The sequence below is a fragment of the Trachurus japonicus genome, chromosome 20 (genome assembly GCF_045865225.1).
Source record: "Trachurus japonicus isolate A0001 chromosome 20, Traja_1.0".
In the NCBI taxonomy this organism is placed as follows: domain Eukaryota; kingdom Metazoa; phylum Chordata; class Actinopteri; order Carangiformes; family Carangidae; genus Trachurus; species Trachurus japonicus.
Genome location: NC_140926.1, coordinates 9906421 through 9927179, shown reverse-complemented (window position 1 = coordinate 9927179; position 20759 = coordinate 9906421). Strand labels below are relative to the sequence as shown.

The following is a 20759-nucleotide window of genomic DNA, read 5'->3' as shown; positions in this document are numbered from 1 at the left end:
TGAAAGCATTGTCATAAAAAAAGCTTTTAGTCTCAAAGCGTGTAGAGTAATAATTATACAGAATGTGCCACAAAGGAAGATTGACTGCATTAAGAGTGTGATTAATTGCTCAGCGTCTCTTTCAACCACCTAATACACTGTACAGTCCAGCCAAATAGCTAATTAATCCATATTCATCTTGAAACATTATTTTTCTTTAAAGATTAGACTTATACCAGCTTGTATTATGGTAATTTCATTTAATTCTTGTTGAGTTTTGTTATAATAATTAATCCTCTTAGAATAAAACAAAAGAGCCTTTGATTTATTACTCACTGAAACAGGTATCAGATCAGCTCTTTACAAGTTTGACAGAATCGTTTCAAATATTATAATCTCACTTCCACCAGTAGAACTGTTTTCAGCCCATTCAATAGTAAGATGTTAAGATTAAAACACCTTGCTGATTAGGAGTCGCTTGCCTTTTTTCCACACTTGAAAACATATATGTAGGCCAGTATTATGAATTAGTTTCAGACAGAGTGAAATGACATCAACCTTCATTAATGATGAAACAGTGCTCTGCCTCAACGCCAGGCCCCTGGATGACGATATCCTGAGGGATTGGAGCATCTTCGCGGCCTATGCGGGTCACCCCTGGAACATCAAGACAAACACAGGTTCATCAGTAGAACAAAAATATAAAAACACTATGGGATTCAAATTAGTGAATTAGACAATAACGACCAGAATATCTCTGTAGACTCACTACTCTAAGATAGCATCTTTACAAGTCAAACTACATGGGTGGCCTGTGATAAAAAGGGGCAACTGCAGCACTATGAATTGAACTAGTGCTTCTTCAGTGGACTCATTGTGGAGAAAATAGACCTAGTTCTCCTAACAGGCTGTGCTCACATTGTTGGCATTCCGCACCGAAATGAAAGGGCACACCAAGATGGGATTGAGAAAGTGTGTGGCAAAGGTTACACATTGAATAGTGACTAAGCAAATTTAGAATATCACAATACGGACTCTGCTCTAACAAACAGACTTTATCTGGGTTTTTTTGTATATGCAAAACCCATCGTTTTGGTGCTATATATACTGTGAGTAAAATCACACTTATTATTAGAGAGTGAGCAACAATTTGAAAAGCCAAAAAACATTTTGAAAAGTAAAAACTATGTTTTTACTGCATGCAAAAAGTTTATCCGTGCAGAATATATTAACTCTACAGGTGCATGTGAGTCTCCAGTGTTATCCAACTGAAGACAGATGATCCTTTTATGTTAATGTCTCTAATCTACTGTCAGTTTGCATTACTATTCCATGTACTTCTGTATCTGCAGGCTATTGAATAATAATCAGTTGTACAAGCATTTTCTCTGTTTGACATATTGCAGATGCTTGTATCTCTGTTCCCATCTCTCCAATATGATATTTGGCTCACTACCTGGAGTAGCAATAAAACTATGACACCTGTGGCTTGCTCAATTGATGAATGAATATGTGTGTGTGTGTGTGTGTGTGTGTGTGTTTAATGTAGAAAAGACAAGTGATTCAAATAAGCGCAACAGCTGCTTTCACTGTGTATTCGAAACCGTCGTGAAAACCATGCAGTGGGAGTCATCGCTGTTTTAATACTGTTTGGGTTGTGGTCTGTTCGTGCAGCATTGTGATTTTTGGTTGGTTGGCTGTGGGTTCAGGCTGTGCATTAACCAATAAGGGGGATAATTCTCACTCCCAGTGAAAACAAATAGGGATGTGGATGGAGTAAGGAGTATAAATATGGGTTTCCAGTCCTCCTCTCTGAGACAGAAGACTTTGTTGTGACCCATAAAGTTTCTCTTTCCTTAATCACATCACTCCCCTCGTGCCTCTCTAGTACTTATGGAAATGAAGCGAGGGGAGGGTAGAGGAAGGGAAAAAAGAGAGGATAGGAAGAGCGGAAAAAGCAGAGACACAAAGCAATGAGGGTAGTTTCATATGACGATACCATGACCTACAGCATTGGTGAGGGAAGTGAAGATGGATGGCTACTGTAAAGCCTGGTAACCCTACCCCGTCTATACAGCATGTGGGTTACCTTCTTTCAGCGGCAGCAGGGTGATTGCTACACTCAGCCTCCCGCTGCCCAGGCTAACTAGATGAGGTGTAGCTGTCTGGACCTTCAGCCCTTTCCCTGTGTCGATCAGATCCAGTGGTGGAGACTGCAGAGTGGAAAGGTCATGAGAACAAAAAAAAATAACAGCAACAAAACATAAACCTGTGTGAAATCCAGCCTGTATTTGGGATAGTTCAACATTTTGGCAAATTGGCCCAATGCCATAATAATAATATAATCCCTATAGTTTTAGGAGTAGGTTTGTTACCTTTAATTGTTGGTGCTAGCTCTGAGCAGCTCGCGGCTCTGCTCCGCCGTTCTAAAAATAGCTTGCACCAACAATTAAAGGTAACAAACCTACTCCTAAAACTATAGGGATTATGGCAATGGGCCAATTTGCCAAAATGTTGAACTATCCCTTTAATAAAATATTCTGCAGAGTGATAATTTATTTAATTCGGATTTGGGACCACTTCTAAATTAAGGGGTTTAAAAATCCATATATTTTATGATTTGTTGATGAATGACAGAGTGTGCGTGACTGTGTGTATTCTCTCACCTTGGGTTCAACTGGAGACACCTGGTCTGACTCTGGCTGGAACATCATCTCAGAGTCCTGTAGTAAAGATGGAGAAGATTATGTTAAGTGGCTGTGCAGAAAGTAGAAAGTATAGTGATACATAACTCACATGCAAGTGGATACAAATAGTATTATGTAGCTATACATATAGTACATGTAAACATGAAAGAGTAGGGTCACACAAGTACACAGAAGTACATCTGCTCTGGTGCCACATGAGAGGAATTCTCCATGTGAAACTGTTCCAAGGGGAAAATACCACTTGAGAGGAAAAACGCATACACACAGACACACACACACACTAAAGCTGGTTTGCAGGGGGAAGAACGGGCAGAAATGTTCCATGAAAACATTGTTCCCACGACTTGTTAATTATGGTCTGCCATCGCACTGCCTGCTGCTTTGAATGTGCATGTGTTTTCTGTGTCAGAGCAACATATGTGGTGTAAAGGGAAAGTGTGATTGTGTACACACAACAAGTCAGAAGGTATGTGAATGTGTTTATCTGATGTAAACACATTCATGCCGTCCCAGTACACTGAGAGCTTCAGAAGGAATGTTGTTTTATTATTTTGATGCTGTCATACATCAAATAATACACTTTTTAATCCAACTACCTACAAGACCAAAGGATAGTGATATCCATGAGTTGCATGACATATTTTTCACATCCAAAAATGGATAAGAAGATGAAACTTTGCCATTAGCTTTCCTCTTATTCCACAGTTTGAATGTCAGGTTATATCATAACCAATCAAAACATGTTAAAATTGAACATGATATTCAACATTTTTCTCTTGCATCAGCCTGAGCCTATACCCTCAAGTTGTAATGTTTGAGGTGGGAATATTGAGGAGGCAGAGGGAAAACTCTGATGATTAGATTAGATTAGCCATAGTGGGAACCAAATGATAAACCATTAAGAGGAATGAAAACAGAGGGAGTGTAAACACAGTGAGATCCAGTGTCAGGGCCTAACCCTGCCTTACCCTGCAATTCAAAACAGTCTTGCTAGCTCCTACGTTTACATGCATAAACACTCATTCAAAGGCACAGACACATGCACACACACACTGAGATGGATGGGCTGGATGCCTCTCTCCAAAACACAGATGATTGAAGCATATGATAAACCACCCCAACCACATTTCTTTTGGCAGCTCCTGTCATCTCTTCCTGTTCTTTCTCTTCTCTCTCCTTGTTATCCTCCTTTTTTTAAACCAAAAGTATCTTTTATATCTGTTTTTCCTTTCACTGAATGGATTTTCTATTCCTCTCTTGTCTCCGTTCTATATTTCTATCTCTTTTCCCCTTTTACCGTCACTCCCCTCTCTTTTCTTTCTGTCCTCCAATCAAAGGAAGCGCAAAATCAAAGTCAGCTCCATACCATTTCCTCTAATTCAGTGCCAGTTTCCTTTCTGAGCTCACTTCCTCTGTTGCTTTGACACCCCTATTGCCTCTAAACATACGCACCCGCCACCCTTGTGCCCTTATTATTCTTAAAAACACACAAACATCCACAAATAAAGTCACACATCAGCTCTTTTTTGTTATCGCATGAAGATACGAGGCCCCACATTCCACAGATTTTTTTCTTCCATCGTCGGTGTAGACAAAGCAAACACAGCATGTATGATGGCAACATCAGCTATAGACGACTAAGAAATGGAGGTCAAATCAAAATTTAAACCTCAAGAGATCCTGTTTTTAGCCTAGTGTCAAGACTTAAGTCTCCTCTTTTCACCCCTCCCTTCCTTTTTCCCTTCCTGTATCTCCTTTCCGGCCTCCTTGACCCTCCCGTCCCCCCACAAATAACCTCTCCCATCTTTACTCCATTGTTCCTCCCCATTGTGTGTCAGCTGTTCTCTTTTCTTTGCATAGCCTAGCCCGACCCCCGTTACCTTCTTTCACCAGGTGAGCTCTACTCTGGGCAGGTCAAGACAAGTGTTGGTCCTTGTTGTGCTCTAGTTGATACAGAGCAGTGAGGCGTGTCGAGCCCCCTTCTAGATTTACAGATTCCAGCTCCAACATCCTTAGTTTTTCCCCGAGTCTCAGATCAAAACACCAAACCTGATGCAATCTGGTCTACTGAATTGGGTCAGGTATTTGTAGGAGGTACTTCTTCTGTTATTTAGCCTTTAATGCTGATCAAATAAACATCTTAAGGACAATTTTCCAAGGTAAATTTTTCTTTTATCTGTAAAATTGACCAATGTGAAAACCCTGACTGACCCCTAACTCTAAATCTGGTCTACACCTGAACTAATCCCAACTGTGTGCCAGCTGAAAAACTTTGTAAATACACAATGGCTTTAAAATCACAACGACCCAAGCAGAGACAGTGCATGGACACACAATCTCTCTTTGATCCCATCTGTAGAACAGCTGAGTCCCCCCCCCCCTCCCCGAAATGCTTTGTTTACCCTGCATCTGGAGGCAGAGATGGAGAAAGACAGTAGGAGCGAGAGATAGATGGACTGATGGAAAAAGGGAAAGTGAAGGAGGAAGATAGCGAGAAGACTCATAAAACAAGATGGGAAGACGCCGCATTCTCGGACTGTTTCATCTTATCCTTTCATTTTCTTTATCCTCTGCCCTCTCTCTCCTCTCCTCTGCATTTCCTCTCCATCTGGTTTGTCTTTTGCTCCATTTCAGCTCCATTCGGCATCATTTCTTGCTGTCTGTGTTGCAGACTACATTCCCATAACCACATCACAGGACAATTGTAACTGTCACTGATTTTGAACAGAATTTTATAGGACGTGTGAGAGTATGTCTCTTTTAATCATCTTTGCTCTTTTGTTTTTGACTCATGGTGAAAATCTTCAAATATGGCAGTTTGTTTTGATTAAAATAAAAACCAAATTTAGCATTTTTGGGACCTTAAATGGATATGCGCATCACATCATTTCCATAGAAAAGGCATGTGATTGCTGCAAGCTGCTGCTTCTGTAGCTGGCAGCTGCAGCGCTGTTTCCATAAGTGCATTAGAGAGTGTTTTGAAGAAGGCAGCTCTTCAGGATGATGACCACGAGCTGGAGTATAATCAGAGAGACAAATTGACAAAAATGCATTATGGGTGTTCAGATTGAGTGACTTCAGCTGGCTGTCTGGAGTGAGGGGTAGGGTTACATTTGCTTTGCAGAGACAATGAGAGCAATCCTTAGACTGTCTTGACTTCTCTACACATCCTGTGCAAGTTTAAAGGCCAAACTGGCATTGCATCTAAATATGAATTGCATACAGAAATAGCTCCAAGTGTATTGTGTTGTGTCCGTGGGTGCATGTCTGGGTGTCATTCACAGTATGGTGTGAGACCGTGTGTGTGTCTGCTCCTTCGTTTGGGAGTAATCCAATTTCCCAAACTGTTTAGCTGCTCTTGAATGTGAGTAAATGGAGTCACTTGATTGTCACAGGATCTCTTTTCTCTTTGTCTTTGTCTCTCTTCTTACTGATGTGGAGCCAGAACGTCTTCATCCTTTCTTCCTATTTGCTCTGTCTCATTTATTTTCATATGTGACATGTGTTTCATCTGGCCATTGAAGTGTCGCTGTGTCTTGTCTGGGTCTCTGTCTCTCCTCTTTCTGACATTATCTCTCTCTTTCTCCATCCCTCAATCGCTTCAACGTCCCCTCCCCTTTACATTCCAGCGTGACCCTCTCCTCCCACCTGACAAAGCCAGTATTGTATCACAGATGCTGTTTAATATGGAGCCTTTCTCTGAGTGGCCCTCATATGGAGCAACTCACTACACTCTCTGTTTTGTCTGCAATAATGTCTCCAACAAGACTTTAATTAGTTTGATAAATGCCTTTTACATGCACACACACACAGGCACACATGCAGGCTATAAAAGTCCGTACTTCTTAGTAACTCTTTAAATTTACTTTGTCATGTGTGTGTGTTCACGTTTGGTGCAAACTTTGCAAGCTGATTAACACAACCTGACCTGAATCCCTGCTGGAGTACAACAAATATCCACCAGCACTGTTCAAAACCAAACCAAACTTTCTCACACTTTTTCTATCATTTACCGAAATCCAAGATCCTCACAGGAAATAAAATCCATTGTTGTTGCAGCTGACTCAGAGTTGGAGGAAATCTAACTTGAATTTCTACTGAGGGTGTGTGTGTCTGTGTGTGCTTTGAAAAAACACAGATTACCTTAGCCGCTGTGCAGGGGATAAGCGAATGTTTGGGTTTGCAAGACGCTGGATATGACAGAGAGACGCTGGGGGACAGTGAAGTGATAGACAGACACATAACCCACATAAGTCACATATTTGACATGGTGAAATGAACTGTGACTTGTGGATGGAAAAGAAAAGAAGGAAGGCAGAGAGATGGATCTTTAGATAACAAGAGAAGCAAACTGAGCGTGTGTGGGGGAGACTGAGAGACGAATGAAAAGGAAATGAATGAAAACACAGACTGAAGAATCCAGGGATGACGGAAAAGAGATTAATGGTGGACTGACAAAGAAAAAAAGTTTCCCCAAGTTGCAGCACTGGTCTTTAAACAAAATGTGGCTGTATACTGCAATGATGACACACTGAACCAAACATTTACCTTCATACATCAACAATAAACCCAAAGATCTGTTACAACTGCGTTGGGTATTTTTTAAGCAATTTGAGCCAGTGACTCTGTGCAAAACAAACCCATTAATTTAACTTTTTCCAACTGACACATGTTTGTTACCCACTCTTGAGAAAATACCAAATGCTCATTATAAATAATACAAATTAACTTTAGTCAAACATCTTTAAACTATCAAACCAATAGTGCAACTCCAATTGTCCTGATAACACAGGGTAGAAATATTCATACTTGACTGAGCAGTTGAAAGTTTGTTGGGTGATTTATTTTATAGCTGTTGCATCTGGTTAAATGTAGCCCACGTACATGTGTGCACATACCACATATCAGATGTTTTCAGTCTCATATCGGTTATGTTGAGTCCTTGTAGCAGAACAATTGTGTCCTCCTGGTTTCCCCATCATGGAGAACGAGAGCCAATTTGACATAATGGTTTTAACATGAACTGAACATTTTGATACTGTAATGTTTTTTTATATATAAAAAAACCTTGTTTATAACAGCTCTATTTTGTTATATCAATACTTAAACCCACAGCAAGTTTGAATTTGATTAAAACCTCTGAGAGTTCACTATTACACTGATATTTCACTCTGAAGACAGATGTTTTGCAGTGGACCCCATCAAAGATAAATAACAACCTGTAACACTCTATCATTCATGCAACTTGACATGATAAGAGATCATGATTTATGATGATAGATACCCAGACGTGTTCGTTCTTCATCTATAGCCTGCCAATAAATCTGAGACGTTAAAGAGGTGGAACATGGCTTCTGGGTCTGATCTCTTAAATTTGTTGGTTGATGTCCAAGATAGGCCACATGTTGTAGGCTACTTCACTGAACTCTACAGGACCCATGAAGCAAGTGTGGATTCATCATTTATCTGGATCAAGGAATGATTATGGTGGTATAGTTTAAGATTGACTGCTCTTATTCACACACCAATATTATAACATCCATTCATAATCAGTCAAAACACTGTGCTGATTGATTCTCTTCTGGGTCCAATGCCTGTTATAGTCCTAGTTTTGTAATCGTGGGCAATATGATAATAGACCTATGTCTGGGCCATAATCTTGGATATTTTTTCCCTATGTTTATTTTGTATTAAACTTCAGCGCAATCAAATAGGATGATTATCCCTTTAAATTTATAGACGGGGTCGTACAAAGAAACAAAACTTCCTCTGTATTACAAAATCTATTTAAAGTCGGATTAGATTTACTTTGTCGTTAAGCAGCTCATTAAGAAACAAACTATGAGCCGCGGATTTAACACAAGTGACACCATTAAAGAGTTTTGAAAGTTACAAAAAAGTTACACAATCTAGAAAACACACATCTGGATCATAAAATAACGGACTTACCATTATCGAAGCGGGGCTGGCGACTTGTGTCATTGTGCCGAAAGGTGACGCAACTAGGTCGCTGCTCCCAGATCCAGGATTATTATGTCGCGTGGAAATATTCTGTCACTTCTCCTCTGTTTTGTGATCACGCTCTGCGGCCAGGCAGAGGATGCATTCCCTGTGCCGCGTGGGCAACCTCTGGATGTCGAGGAAAGTTTTCCAATCCCCTGTCACATTGACACACAAACACACACATAGACACGCACTTCAAACATACGCACACATACAAACGTAAAAAAGCCGGCGGCTCCAGCCAATTGCGACGTGTAGAGGAATGCAACAACAGCTGGAAGTCGAGTCAGGGAGGGACGGAGGGAGTCTCTCTCTCTCTCCCCCCCCTCTCTCTCTTTTTACCTCTCTCCCTCTTTCTCTGTGTCACTCCCTCACACAAAGAGCACCGGGTACAGGTGTTAACCATGCAGCATTTACAGACCACCTACACTTGACCTCTCATTCTTACTGGTTCAAAGAGAGAAAGAAGCCTTTAGGCTGGTAGAAGAAGGAGAGAGAGGAGAGGTAGATAAAGAAAGGGTCACAGAGAGAGAGAGAGAGAGAGAGTGGGGAAGAGAGGGAGAGAGAGGGATAGCATTCTTTCACTTGGCAGAAATGATAAGAAACCATGATAAGAAGCATGTTTAGCTAATGATATTATAACAGGAATGCAGACTAGTCTCCTGTAACAGAAAATAGCCCAGATCTAATACAGTGGAGAAAGATCCAAATTGGCAAGCAAATAAACTGTAAAAACTGATATAACACAGAAGACCAAACAAAAAAAATCCTAAAATTTAGGCACTTGCAATGACAGACTGTAATCTAGATGTATCAATTTGTGATGGGATGATTACAACAGTTATGGATACATGTCAGGGAGGGAGAGCAACAGCACCTGTGAGTACAAAATCCTCTTTTTAGAGGCACATTTCCGAACTATTTAGGATTATTATGCTCACAGCAAGATGCAGATGCAGTTCACAATGATCTTGAAGAAAAGGCGGAGTAGGTTAATCCCCCTAAGAGGATATTACCAGGATTTCAGTGAGAATAAATTTGAGGGAGAACATCTTCTCCAGCCAAGCTAAACTGATGTGGCCTTTAATCTCATGACAAATAGCCCTCAAATACAGGTGGAGCTACGTAATTAGATCCCACAGGGGAGCAGGTGCAAGATATATCTGATGTGAAAACCCCTCTCTGACAAGCATGAATGTTCACCCAAGGGATCGTGCAGGTGATGAGCTAAATTAATTGGTTTTTCCTCAAAATTGAAGGGGAAAAAACGAAATAAAGAATTTAATTTTGCGAAACAAAGATGAAATATGAACCTAGTTTTCACCAGTCGATGCGTGTTATCGCTCTGACTTGTATCGCCATATTTCATGTGGGTACATCTGCAGACAGTCTATTCTAAGTCATGTTTGTCATCTGAAAAATCTCTGCTGCATGTACGGTCATGCATCAAGTCTGAGGTCGTGATGCAGGCATGCCGGCAGCTCTCTATATCAGAGGTAGGTAACTTTACTTGGCAGAGGTTCATGCATTTCAAAGTTCATAACAGAGGTTCCATCAAACAACAACATGCACAACACATAATTATAACACTGCCTGTGTTGTGCAGAATTTTGTTTAGGCTATACACACACCACAACAGTAATATACAAACTTAGATTTTTTTTTAAGTCATCCAGATTGAATAAAGAAAAAGCAAATTATATATAGGCCAGAATGATAGCGCAAGTTCATCCATCTCAACACCTCATCTGAACGCCTCTGAAAGACAAAATATCAGCTTTTGTGGTCATTTTAGGTCTTGACTCAGTGTTATCTGATGCATCTCCGGGGTCAAAAGTCTTAAAAAGAGGAACCGCTTCATGTTATCAGGATAATATGCTTAAAATCGTCTTGCAGTTCCTTTAAACACTCTCTTTTTGTCAAGCGTTTGCTTGCTATTAGAGCAATGAGAGCTGGTGAGCTTTCCCAGTGACATCATCTGAGACCCTGCGGGTTTTCAAGAGAGCCGCCGAACGTTTGACAGCATTCCCGAGTCAGTTCCACAGCTCCCATGTGATCCCAGGAGGCTGAGCAGGAACTCTGGAGATGTTTGGAAAGGGATTGAGTTGTTAGGGAGACCCTGCCGTGAGAGACCGGTTTCATTCAGATAAATCCTCCAGCTTACATTTTGAATAGGTTTTTTAACAGCCGTTACTTTAAGGCCCAAATTCCTTTTTTCTTTTGCCGTGATTTTTCCAGTCAGTGCTGGAAATCTCGTGAAACAGTATCTGAACCACTTAGCATCAATACTTTAAATTGAAACCAGTACAAATTGAGTTCTATTTCATTATCTGGCAGCTCATTTAATCTCAGAGGAATTCCTCCCATCATCGTTGATGTAGGGCTTCAAGCATTCTGTGTGGGCAGAACTATTCAAACCATTTACTTTGACTAACATCTTAATGACGGATAATTGGATGAACCTGACACTGTTTGTGGCTTACGGGAAAGCGGCGTGCATTTTCGTCTGCTTCGGTGCTTCACATGTTTTGTCAAGCCTTTCTCTTTCTTAACCCCCCCCCATCCCATCCGTTCTATTGGAGGTGGGACACTGCTGCCATGTGTTTTTACAGCTGTTGCAGCACTGTAGTCATCATGATCTAAACAAGAGCACTAATATATCTGTGTGTAATGGATGTTACTGACCTGGTTGGCTCCGGCCACTGACATCACTTAACACCAGGGATGTACAGTGCAGTGGCTCCAGAAAAACACACAGACCCATGAAATGGAAGAAGATCAGTCTTCTCTTGACACAGGACGAGGGCGGGTTACACCTGGACGGGTCAGCAGTCTATCACAGGGACGACATATGGAGACAAACGACCTCACACACTCACATTCACACCACAAATTTAGAGTCGCCAATCATCCCAGTGTGCATGGCTTTGGATAGTGAGAGGAAGATGGAGAACCTGAAGAGAACATGCAAAGTCCATCCAGAGAGAAGAAGTTAATTATGTGTGATAATATTACCGCCACTTCAATGCTACAGTAAATCTTAAATGTTACTTAAGATTGGAAGCTGCACCATGTTTGGCTCTGGTGAAGTCTAACCTTGATTTATGAGGCAAAGTGATACTGTTGGCTGTGACCCGAGGGTGTTGATGGGGTCTGGAGCGACATGAGGTGTTGAGTTTGGAGCTCACTCGGGTTGGACAGACCAAACTGCAGTGGTGTTTGGTTGCTTGCTACAACAACATATGCTAAAATTGTGGTGCCCCAACAAAAACCAAAGTAGTTTTGGGAAATGGTGTGTTAATGCTGCGCAACTTTGTGTAGAAAATGTTTGTAGAGTAACAATGTTTTGGTGATCCAACACGTGTACAAGCGCACTTTGATTAATTCAGGACAGTATTTACATATGAAAGACCAAACTTGAGTTGTGCACTTCTCTTTCTGAAATCTGGGAAGCACAGATAGAGAGATAGGGAGTGGGAGGAATGCTCTCCATCAGTCAGAGCTGCTTCTCTCTGCTCTCTCACTTACATGCCAAGGTATGCGTAATTGCTGCACAATTAGAGTGACCGTGTGTGTGTGTGTGTGTGTGTGTGTGTGCGTGCTCCCCTGCAACGCTTGGAGATCACATTCAACTGTGTCAACAAAGTGGCCTGGACAGAACAGGCAATTTCACACTAGTGTGTCAGGGAGTGAAATAAAGGACAGAACTAAAATGAACAAAAACAAAACTGAGTCTCTCCCACTTTCTATGAGTCCAGCTCAACTTTAACTCATTCCTCATTCTTTCCATTTCGTCATCTCTTATGGTCTAGTAGTCCACGCTCTGTCTTTCACTTTCTCCGTCTCCCTGCTCAGCAAACGCCTCAACTTTGTCAATTACATTCATCTTCCTCTGCTCTCTTTCGCTTTTTCCCTCTTTTTTCTCTCTCTCTCCCTGCTCTGACCACAGGAATGCAGGTCGCCTGTCACTGCATTGCTGTGTCTGTCATGCATAGTAATCACCAAACCCACATTAGCACACACAAACACCATAACACACGCACACAGACACACACACACACACACCCCAAACTACAGTATGCATGGCCATTTTTTTCATTGCTCTTTCTCCATGGTGTGTGTTATGGAGCCTGCTGCATACTTGACACGTGCTGGACACAGCCATATACTGTGGCTCTTCCATGCATTCCCCCACATTCAATGGAGACTATTTCTATTTCTGTCTAGTCAAACAATGGAGGTGAAACGAAACACTGACCAAAGCATTTATGGCTGCGTGTACTGTACTGAACTGTGGTGCAAGTTCCACACATACCTCTGTAATTTATGCATTCGTGTATTATATAAACCATACACACAGTGTCGGCTCAGTAGGTTACACTTTCACGTTTTGTGATTTTGCTCAACATAAAAACAACAAATATGAAAAAAGCAATCACAATTTTAGTCTCACGCTCATTTCATTATTGGAAAAAACACCAAGTGCAGAGTTCAAAACCAGCTTCAGCTCTCAGGACTGAATGTGTTTACAATTATCAATGTGTTTGAAATACAATGTAAACAAATTTCAATGCCATCATGTCAGGTGTTTTCTTCATATGTACAAACCAAAAGGTTGTAGTTAGCTGTCTGAATGTTTTTCTCATTCCTATGAGGTTCCTATGAAGTTGATGCTTTTAATATCTATGTTTTTTTAAATCTGATCCTGGCTTTCAATATCATTCAGAATTTCAATGTGGCCACAAAACATTTGAAAATAAAAAGGAACAAAAGCAGCTGTTATAATATTGATATCAATGATTAGAAAAGAAAGAAAGAAAGAAAGAAAAGAAACGTCTACAGTGGTTGAATATTCAAGTTAAATCACTGTTCATATTACAGGTAGCTGAAAATCTGTTGACCAGTGTGGCAGTGTCATGTCATAGAGGCAATGTGATAAGTTTCCATTTTCCCTCATAAGGGAATGTATGAAAAGAAATCTCTAAACGAAGCCAGGGCTGTGGTCTGACAGGATTTGGTTGGCCCTATGAAGATGGTAAAAAATGCAAGTGGGCATTCTTGTTCTTCTCTGACCTAAGCTCTGGCTTTTTTCCCTCTTTTGGACTTTGTGCATGATATCGTGGCAGGACGTTTGGCTGCAACCAAAACCGTGATGCTCAAAAGTTAGTTGATGAATTTCTAAAAGGTTTAAAGGCTCAGTGTCGCTCAAAATGTCTAGAAATCTCTGGCTCATAGACTATAAATTAGTGTGTTAATACTTAAGACAATTAAAACCATATTAGTGTCATACAATAAATCATAATTAAAAATAACCTTAAGAGTGTTTTTAGAAACGTCCAATGTCCTTCCAGTGTCCAAAATCCAACCCATTAGTCCCGCTGTGCAAACATGGGTCATCTTGATTTCCTGTCCAGATCAGACATTAGCTGGTTATTGAGTCTGATAACAATGTTTGCAAAGTCAGTGAGCTCCACAAAGTCAGAGGTGATGATGTTGACCCCGTCCACCCCGGGCTTCTGAGTCTCAACCCAGGATATGATGGTAGGCAGGTGTCTAGAGCCACAAGAAATGACAGATAGTGGTTAGATTTTGTTAGATAATTGTGGATTAAAACATTAAACATGTCAAATTTGTAAGATTTTGAATCTGAATTTCTGTAAGTCCTGTCACTTTAACTTTAGTTTGAACTGATTTCCTCACTCTGGAAACAATTGAAATACCGAGTGACAAATTTCTGTCTCTATTGGTTTCATTGTTATGGCTACAAAGATTTATATAATAATAGATTCCCATTATCCTGCACATGTCTTCTGTCCTCCATGTTTCATGAAAAGCTGCTGATCAGGTCTTGAACTGTCATGATGACTCACAGTGAGGGAAAACTGGCCTGATGGAAAAATTTAAAAGCAGTGATATTTGTGTCTGTCTGTCTGTCTGTCTGTAAGTGAGAGGTCACTGTGCCAGTATTGTTTCCAAATCATGTCTCCAAGTCATTTTCTGGGCACACACACACCCACTCTCACACTGAGGAACACACGCCATGTCTCTGTAACTCTACCACTTCTAACACCCTTGTGTTCTCTGCTACGCCTGAGCCACCAGCAGAACAAAACCAGGAAGTCAGAATGTTTACCCAGCGGCGATAAACAATCCCATTTCCTCGGAAGTGCAAAATTAGGGCACCTCCTGTCTCGCCAGAGCTTCCATTCGGGGAGTTTTACAACCCAGCGTCAGTGCCTGGTTCTCTCACATTTAAGGGCATGGTGGATATGTGGTTATCTCAAGTCACTCCACTGTCATTTCCACTTAAATCTCTGGGTCTATGAGCAACATGACCAGAAAGATTTGTGAAAATAACTCAGCTTTTGCTTAGGAAATGAGATCCCTTATCTGAGAGATGACATGTGTTACTGTTTGAGCCTGTGTGGTTTGGAAGTGGATATCGAGGATTAGAGATGATTCCCACTGGAATAAGGCAGTGACGTGACTCAATATTGTGACAGGGACACTTGACATAACATTTTTTTATAATGGTAATCAATCTTCTATAAGTAAATTAAACACACTCCGCACTGGAGTTGCTGCAATAGTATGATACACCCATGTAGAAGACAGGGTGGAGTTTAAAATAAGTTTAAAAAGGCCGAACACTGACTGTGACAGCTCTTTCCTGCAATGACACACTGTGTTTTCCTTTTCCTTTTCAAGGGCATGTGCAAAATTGGAAATCCTCTTTACTGCAAGCATGTGCTGTTGTTACTGCTATACCGCCCCCTACTGGCCACAGATAAGAGTGAAATGGAAAAAAAGGAAACTGAGCAGATGAAGACCCTGAGATGGTGAGTGTGTGATTCCAATGAGGTAATAGTTAGAAAGATAACTGGTTGGGGATCGGGTAAAGCTGATTTTTTTTTTCAGGTTATAATTGGTTTGGGTTAAAGTGATGGTTAGGCTTGTGAAAACACATATGAACAAGGAAACAGACTACACATTCTGCAGAATATACGCCCGAGTGTTCAAAGGAAGTTACATGTTAAATTTCTGGTCTCAAAACCAAGTTGTTGACATGCTGTGTTTTTGTATATCCGCAAAATCCCACCACACCTCCCTTAGTTACACCCTCCAAACCACAACCAAACTTAGCCACTGACCTCTCCACTAGGTAGTTACGAAGCCCCCAGACGAGGCCCTTGGCCACAGTGTTGGGTCTGGGCGTGAGGATGGCCTGGGTCACGTGGAAGGAGCCCTGTTTCGCTCTTTCCTTCAATGTTGTTTCCAGGAACTGGACAGGAGACAGTAGGCGAAAGGAGAACTCATCAAAATCCATAAACAGTTAAGACACATTTCTGGAATGATTTTTCTCTCTGAAGAAAAGTTTTTAAAAGTTAGTAGGACTTCATGCTGGTATGTGTATTAACACAGCATGAATCAGACTGTTGTTTTCTGACCTGTATGAGTTTGTTGGGTTCAGTAGTGTTCGCCCATGGTGCAGGGATCTTGTTGCCAGGCCACATGACTGAGATGCCCTGAGCTGAGGGATGATGGTAGAACACTATAACCTGAGGAGAGGACAGAATGACAGACACTGAATCCAAAACCTGTGGTATGGAAGACAACACAGACAGATCTTGATTTTCCGGTATGTATCCCCAGATTACATTCATTAAAGTCATTAGGTAGCACTTCTCAGGTCATGGTGCAAAAGCCTGAAAATATTAATATTTGAAACTTAAACATCAGTATCACTGCACATTTATCCATAACCCCATTTTTACAACCATGCCAGGATGCCCAACTGATCTTTAATCAGCCTAAAAAGGCACATGTTACTCAAATCAAATCATGTCACTATTGCTTCCCCTCTGGTTCTAATCTCCACCCATCTACTTGAACACAGTAACACATCCTTGTGGTCAGTGTCAGCCACTGTGTTCATACAAGAAATAGCATCTGGCATTGTTATCCCTGCACACAAGACTCTCTTAGTCCAGGCTATTGCCGTCTGTGGTTTCCTGATGTTGGAAGAAGCTACAGGATATTGTGAGAGCAGGGGTGTGCCTCTCTATCCACAAGAGTCATCTCCTCTGAGAGCACCTCCTCTGCTAACACCTTTAACTCCCTAACTAGCCTAACTAGCACTTACTATGCACTTTAACCTGATCTCCTTGCACTTATAGTGAATTGACACCAAGGTCTGCACTAAAGCTTTGGTGATGTGATCTCACTTGTAAGTCACTTAGGATAACAGCGTCTGTCAATGAGTCAATATGTCTTCTATAACTGGAAACACTGGGCTAGATTTAGGATCAAGAGACCACTCTTCTTCAAACAGTGATTTAACATTAATACAATATAGATGCAGGTTGGGTTACAGTCTTTTCCAGTGACAGACAGAGTGCGGAGAAAGGCTGCCCCCTGCAGCTTGTCATAGTGCCAATCTCTGCTCTTCTACTCTTTCTACTCTGTTGTTATTCTCTCTCCACACTCCTCTCTCTCTCTCTTTTTCTTTGCCAACTAAGCTAGTCACAGATTAGGGTCATAGGAACAGAGATTTAACTGATAGCAAGCTATCTGAATTAAACAGACAAACAAACAAGACAATGCAAACACAATGTCACACTCTTTGCACCTAAACCAGGAAGTAGGACACTTTAACAGATACACACAAGCAAATATATAGCTGCTTGTTGGGCCTTACATCTCTATACAGGTGTGTGTATATAAAATTAAAAGGATGGAGAAAAAATAATTAAGACCAAAATGTGTCAAAATAAATGATAGGAAGTGTAAAAGAAAGAGAGAGGGGTTTGGCTGAAGGCAAATGGTGGAGAGATGGAGAAATTAAGGAAAGCAAGGGGAACAACTCTGAAAAGAGAAGAGATAAAGAAATAATAAATTCTAAACACAATGAAAAAAGGAAAGCTGGTTGGATGGTGGAACAAGTGTTAAGAGGATGACGCTCACCACTAATTCCTTCCCAGCAGAGTCACAGGCTGAATGGATTACCTGACCACAGGAGTTAAGTGGACTGTCCAGTATACACCTGCATAGCACTTTTACTTGTATGGTATACACATGCAAAGTATTTGAATGCAGCCGTTCATGCATGCTGGTGCAAATACTTATCAACAGAGAGTGTGTTGTGTCGCCCTTTAGTAATGATGATGATGATCTTTGAACTAGATCCTACACTACTATATGAATTGTCTAAGATATAATTTCTGTACTTCAAAAGCCAGTGGTGGCACTAAAGTTATTAGCCTACTGGAAAATCTGATGGAGAAAAATATTAATTTTAAATGTTTCAAGGTGGTTTTATGTAATCTTATACATCCACCATCATAATGCTTAAGTGTATTTTTTCTAATAACAGTTTCGCTAATGCAACCAGATCTCACCTGATATTTCTTCTCCCACAGGTAGTCCAGGCTGATGCTCTCCACTGCACAGTTGTTACAAAGCTTGCTGCCAAACACTTCCTGGAGCATGGTGATGAGGTAGACATGATGTTCTGTATTCATTGCATAGTAGTGGTTGAAGTCCAGAAACACCACCTAAATCAACATTAACTTCAGTCAGGTAATAGCTCGAGACTCTTTCCATGCTTATGCTTCTTTATTGCTGTTTTTACTATATTGTGTTGCATGAAAAATATTAAAAGTCCTTCTCACCTCTTTCCTGTGTCTGCAAAGGAAAGAGTGGATTTCTAACAGACCGTCCTTCACCTTTAGGGGACAACAGAGCAAAAGCTGGAGATCATTTGCAACATCAAAGCAGTTTTAGATGAAGATTTAGACTGAAATACAAAGCATATAGTAATGAAGGAAAACGAGTGGAATGCCAGTGAAATTGCAATTACAATCTGTTAAAGCATGGGATGTTGTTGTTCTGACAATCAGCTATCTAATAGTTGACAGACACAAGTCCATATCATGATGCACTGCTGGAAGCAAAACACTTAGGCATGTGTTAACATGACCCATGTGAGAGGAGAGATGTTTACAACTGAAAACACAACCTTTGATCCCTGAATGAGGTCATGTCCATCTTACTACTAACAACATCAGCTGCAAATAGTGTGGAGCAAAACATTTACTGTTCACGATGAGACAAAACATCTATACCAACTTAAGTCTCTGAATTACATTCATATGTCATTTTGATTATTTCAGGCAGTGAGACAGCTGATCTAGAAAAACATAATTATTCAGCAGAAAACTGGACTTTGACAGTCCAAAGAGACAAATCTGATAAAGGATTGTGAAACACAATAAGAATGTAGGCAGATGGTGGCAGTGTGTCTGTATGTCTTCTGCTCACCTTGTGTCCAAAGAGACCATGGATGAAGTAAATCTCTGTCCCAGACTCCCCTGGCTTGGATGAGACCCTGAGATCAAAGTAGCGAATTCCTGCATCCAGCTGCTCCCTAAAGGTCAGGTTCTGTAGGAACACAGATCAGGTATATTTCATTATAGCCTACATTGCAACTACGGCTGCAAAGCAAAACCAAACACACACTTTTGTCACTATAACTTGAGATCTGTACCTGTGTCATGGACCACTTCACCATGACTTTCTTGGCTACAACACTGAAGGCAGTGGCCAGATATTTGACATAAGCCTTCTGATCTGGGCCCACAGGAGCGTGGACATCTACCCAGTAGGTGAAAGAATCATGAGACCCTAGGAGAAAAAAAACAGATGATGATGATGGTGACAGGGAATAATGATACAGATGTGGACAGTGGGACAGGACTTAAAGAAGTAAGATAAGGCATCACACACATATCACCTAAATCTGCAAACACACACATCCATCCATACTTTGATGGCATATTTACGCACCTGGCACGGCTAGGTGTTTCAGGGGCATGGCACTGAGCTTGTCAGGGAGCGAACCCATCCAGTCGGCATTGACATTGCCGATCCCCGCAGGTCGTGTCTTCATGTCAAAAACAGCCTGTCAACAACCAACCACCGACCCCCCCTACCTTCAAGAAACCGCTCTCTGGCACAGACGCAGTCCCAGTGAGAGATCCCCGTGCGCTCCCAGCAGGTAGTAGAACCCATAATACATCATCTTGGAAAGTTATTATAGCCTTGAAGTCTAACCAGCCTTTTTTTCATCTAGGCTATCAGACCTCCGAGTGATAGCAACCGGTTCGGCTGTGACCCGTTTTCCTCGCCGGGTTTCTGCTGAGTTATCGCATGGCGTCGCGCTGCGCTGCGCTCCGTTCCAACTGGCAAACCGGGCATCCGTTGACAAGAGCGGCGGGTGGTTAACGACCGCGATAATCCTATTAGAGCGAAATCCCACTTGTTATCCCCCCCTCTTTCTCCTGCTTTTTGGCTTAACCTGCCTCGTGTGTGTGTGCGAAGACCACCCCGTGGATATAGCCTACACACAAACACCCGCACGCACACACAAAAACCGGGGCAGATGGGAATGTTGGTCATTGTTGGAATTTATTGTGGTCCAGAGTCAGCAAACACACTAAATAGAAGGACCCATATCTGGACTGAAGGGACAGACCCCAGATTAAAACTATGAATGGCATACACTGATTTTTGTCTTTGAAATGATTAACTGGCCTTAAAACCAAAAATGCCACTTGAAAACATACTTTTATTTAGTATTTTTGCTCGACTTTTTGGCGTTTGTTTGCGAGTATAATGAGGTCATTGTCGCCCCTTGTGGTCGATGGCTATAAAGCACTCACCTCAAACGCGCTGGCCTCCGGCTGTAGGGGGCAGTAATGACGCCATTGATGCTGCGCACCTGAACGCCACGAAGAAGCTGCAGTACTACACTCACCGGGACATGCTGCAGAAAGTGGAGGTTTACTTTACATTAGAAGTGTTGTCCAGCGATATTTTTTGACTGGTTTAGGAGAAAATACACCAGAGACGAGACCCAATCGGTTGGTTTTGTTAATGCGCGTCTGGGTAGTCGCCCCACATCGGTTAAAAGTCTCCGCTTCAGAGAATTTCTAATAGACTGGCTCTGTCCGCTTTCAAACGGATGTTTTCCCGGGTAATTTTTTCTCTGGGAGCTTCCGGGTAGTCAGC

The 20759-nt window shown here is 41.5% G+C and overlaps 2 protein-coding genes across 6 annotated transcripts in view; both read right to left on the bottom strand.

Moving 5' to 3' along the window:
- phldb2b (pleckstrin homology-like domain, family B, member 2b) overlaps positions 1-8917 on the bottom strand; it is a 34901-nt gene extending 25984 nt beyond the window's left edge. For 4 of the 5 annotated variants that reach the window (XM_085762672.1, XM_085762676.1, XM_085762675.1 and 1 more), the window contains exons 1-4: positions 6831-6944; positions 2646-2702; positions 2069-2192; positions 538-636 (exon numbers count right to left, since the gene is read on the bottom strand). In XM_085762672.1, the coding sequence (XP_085618798.1) occupies positions 538-636; positions 2069-2192; positions 2646-2702; positions 6831-6938 (388 nt within the window). In that variant the 5' untranslated portion in view covers positions 6939-6944. Of the gene's footprint in view, positions 1-537; positions 637-2068; positions 2193-2645; positions 2703-6830; positions 6945-8636 lie in introns of those variants that run through there. The other variant, XM_085762673.1, reaches the window with a different exon arrangement.
- A 4219-nt stretch (positions 8918-13136) lies between these two features.
- Positions 13137-20108, bottom strand: plcxd2 (phosphatidylinositol-specific phospholipase C, X domain containing 2). Its single transcript, XM_085762708.1, has 8 exons — positions 19536-20108; positions 19237-19373; positions 19011-19130; positions 18362-18415; positions 18089-18244; positions 16139-16249; positions 15842-15972; positions 13137-14243 (listed from the first exon to the last, which is right to left on the bottom strand). Exons 1-8 carry the CDS (start codon positions 19636-19638, stop codon positions 14084-14086), a joined length of 972 nt encoding a protein of 323 aa, XP_085618834.1. The 5' UTR covers positions 19639-20108; the 3' UTR covers positions 13137-14083.
- Positions 20109-20759: the final 651 nt, after the last annotated feature.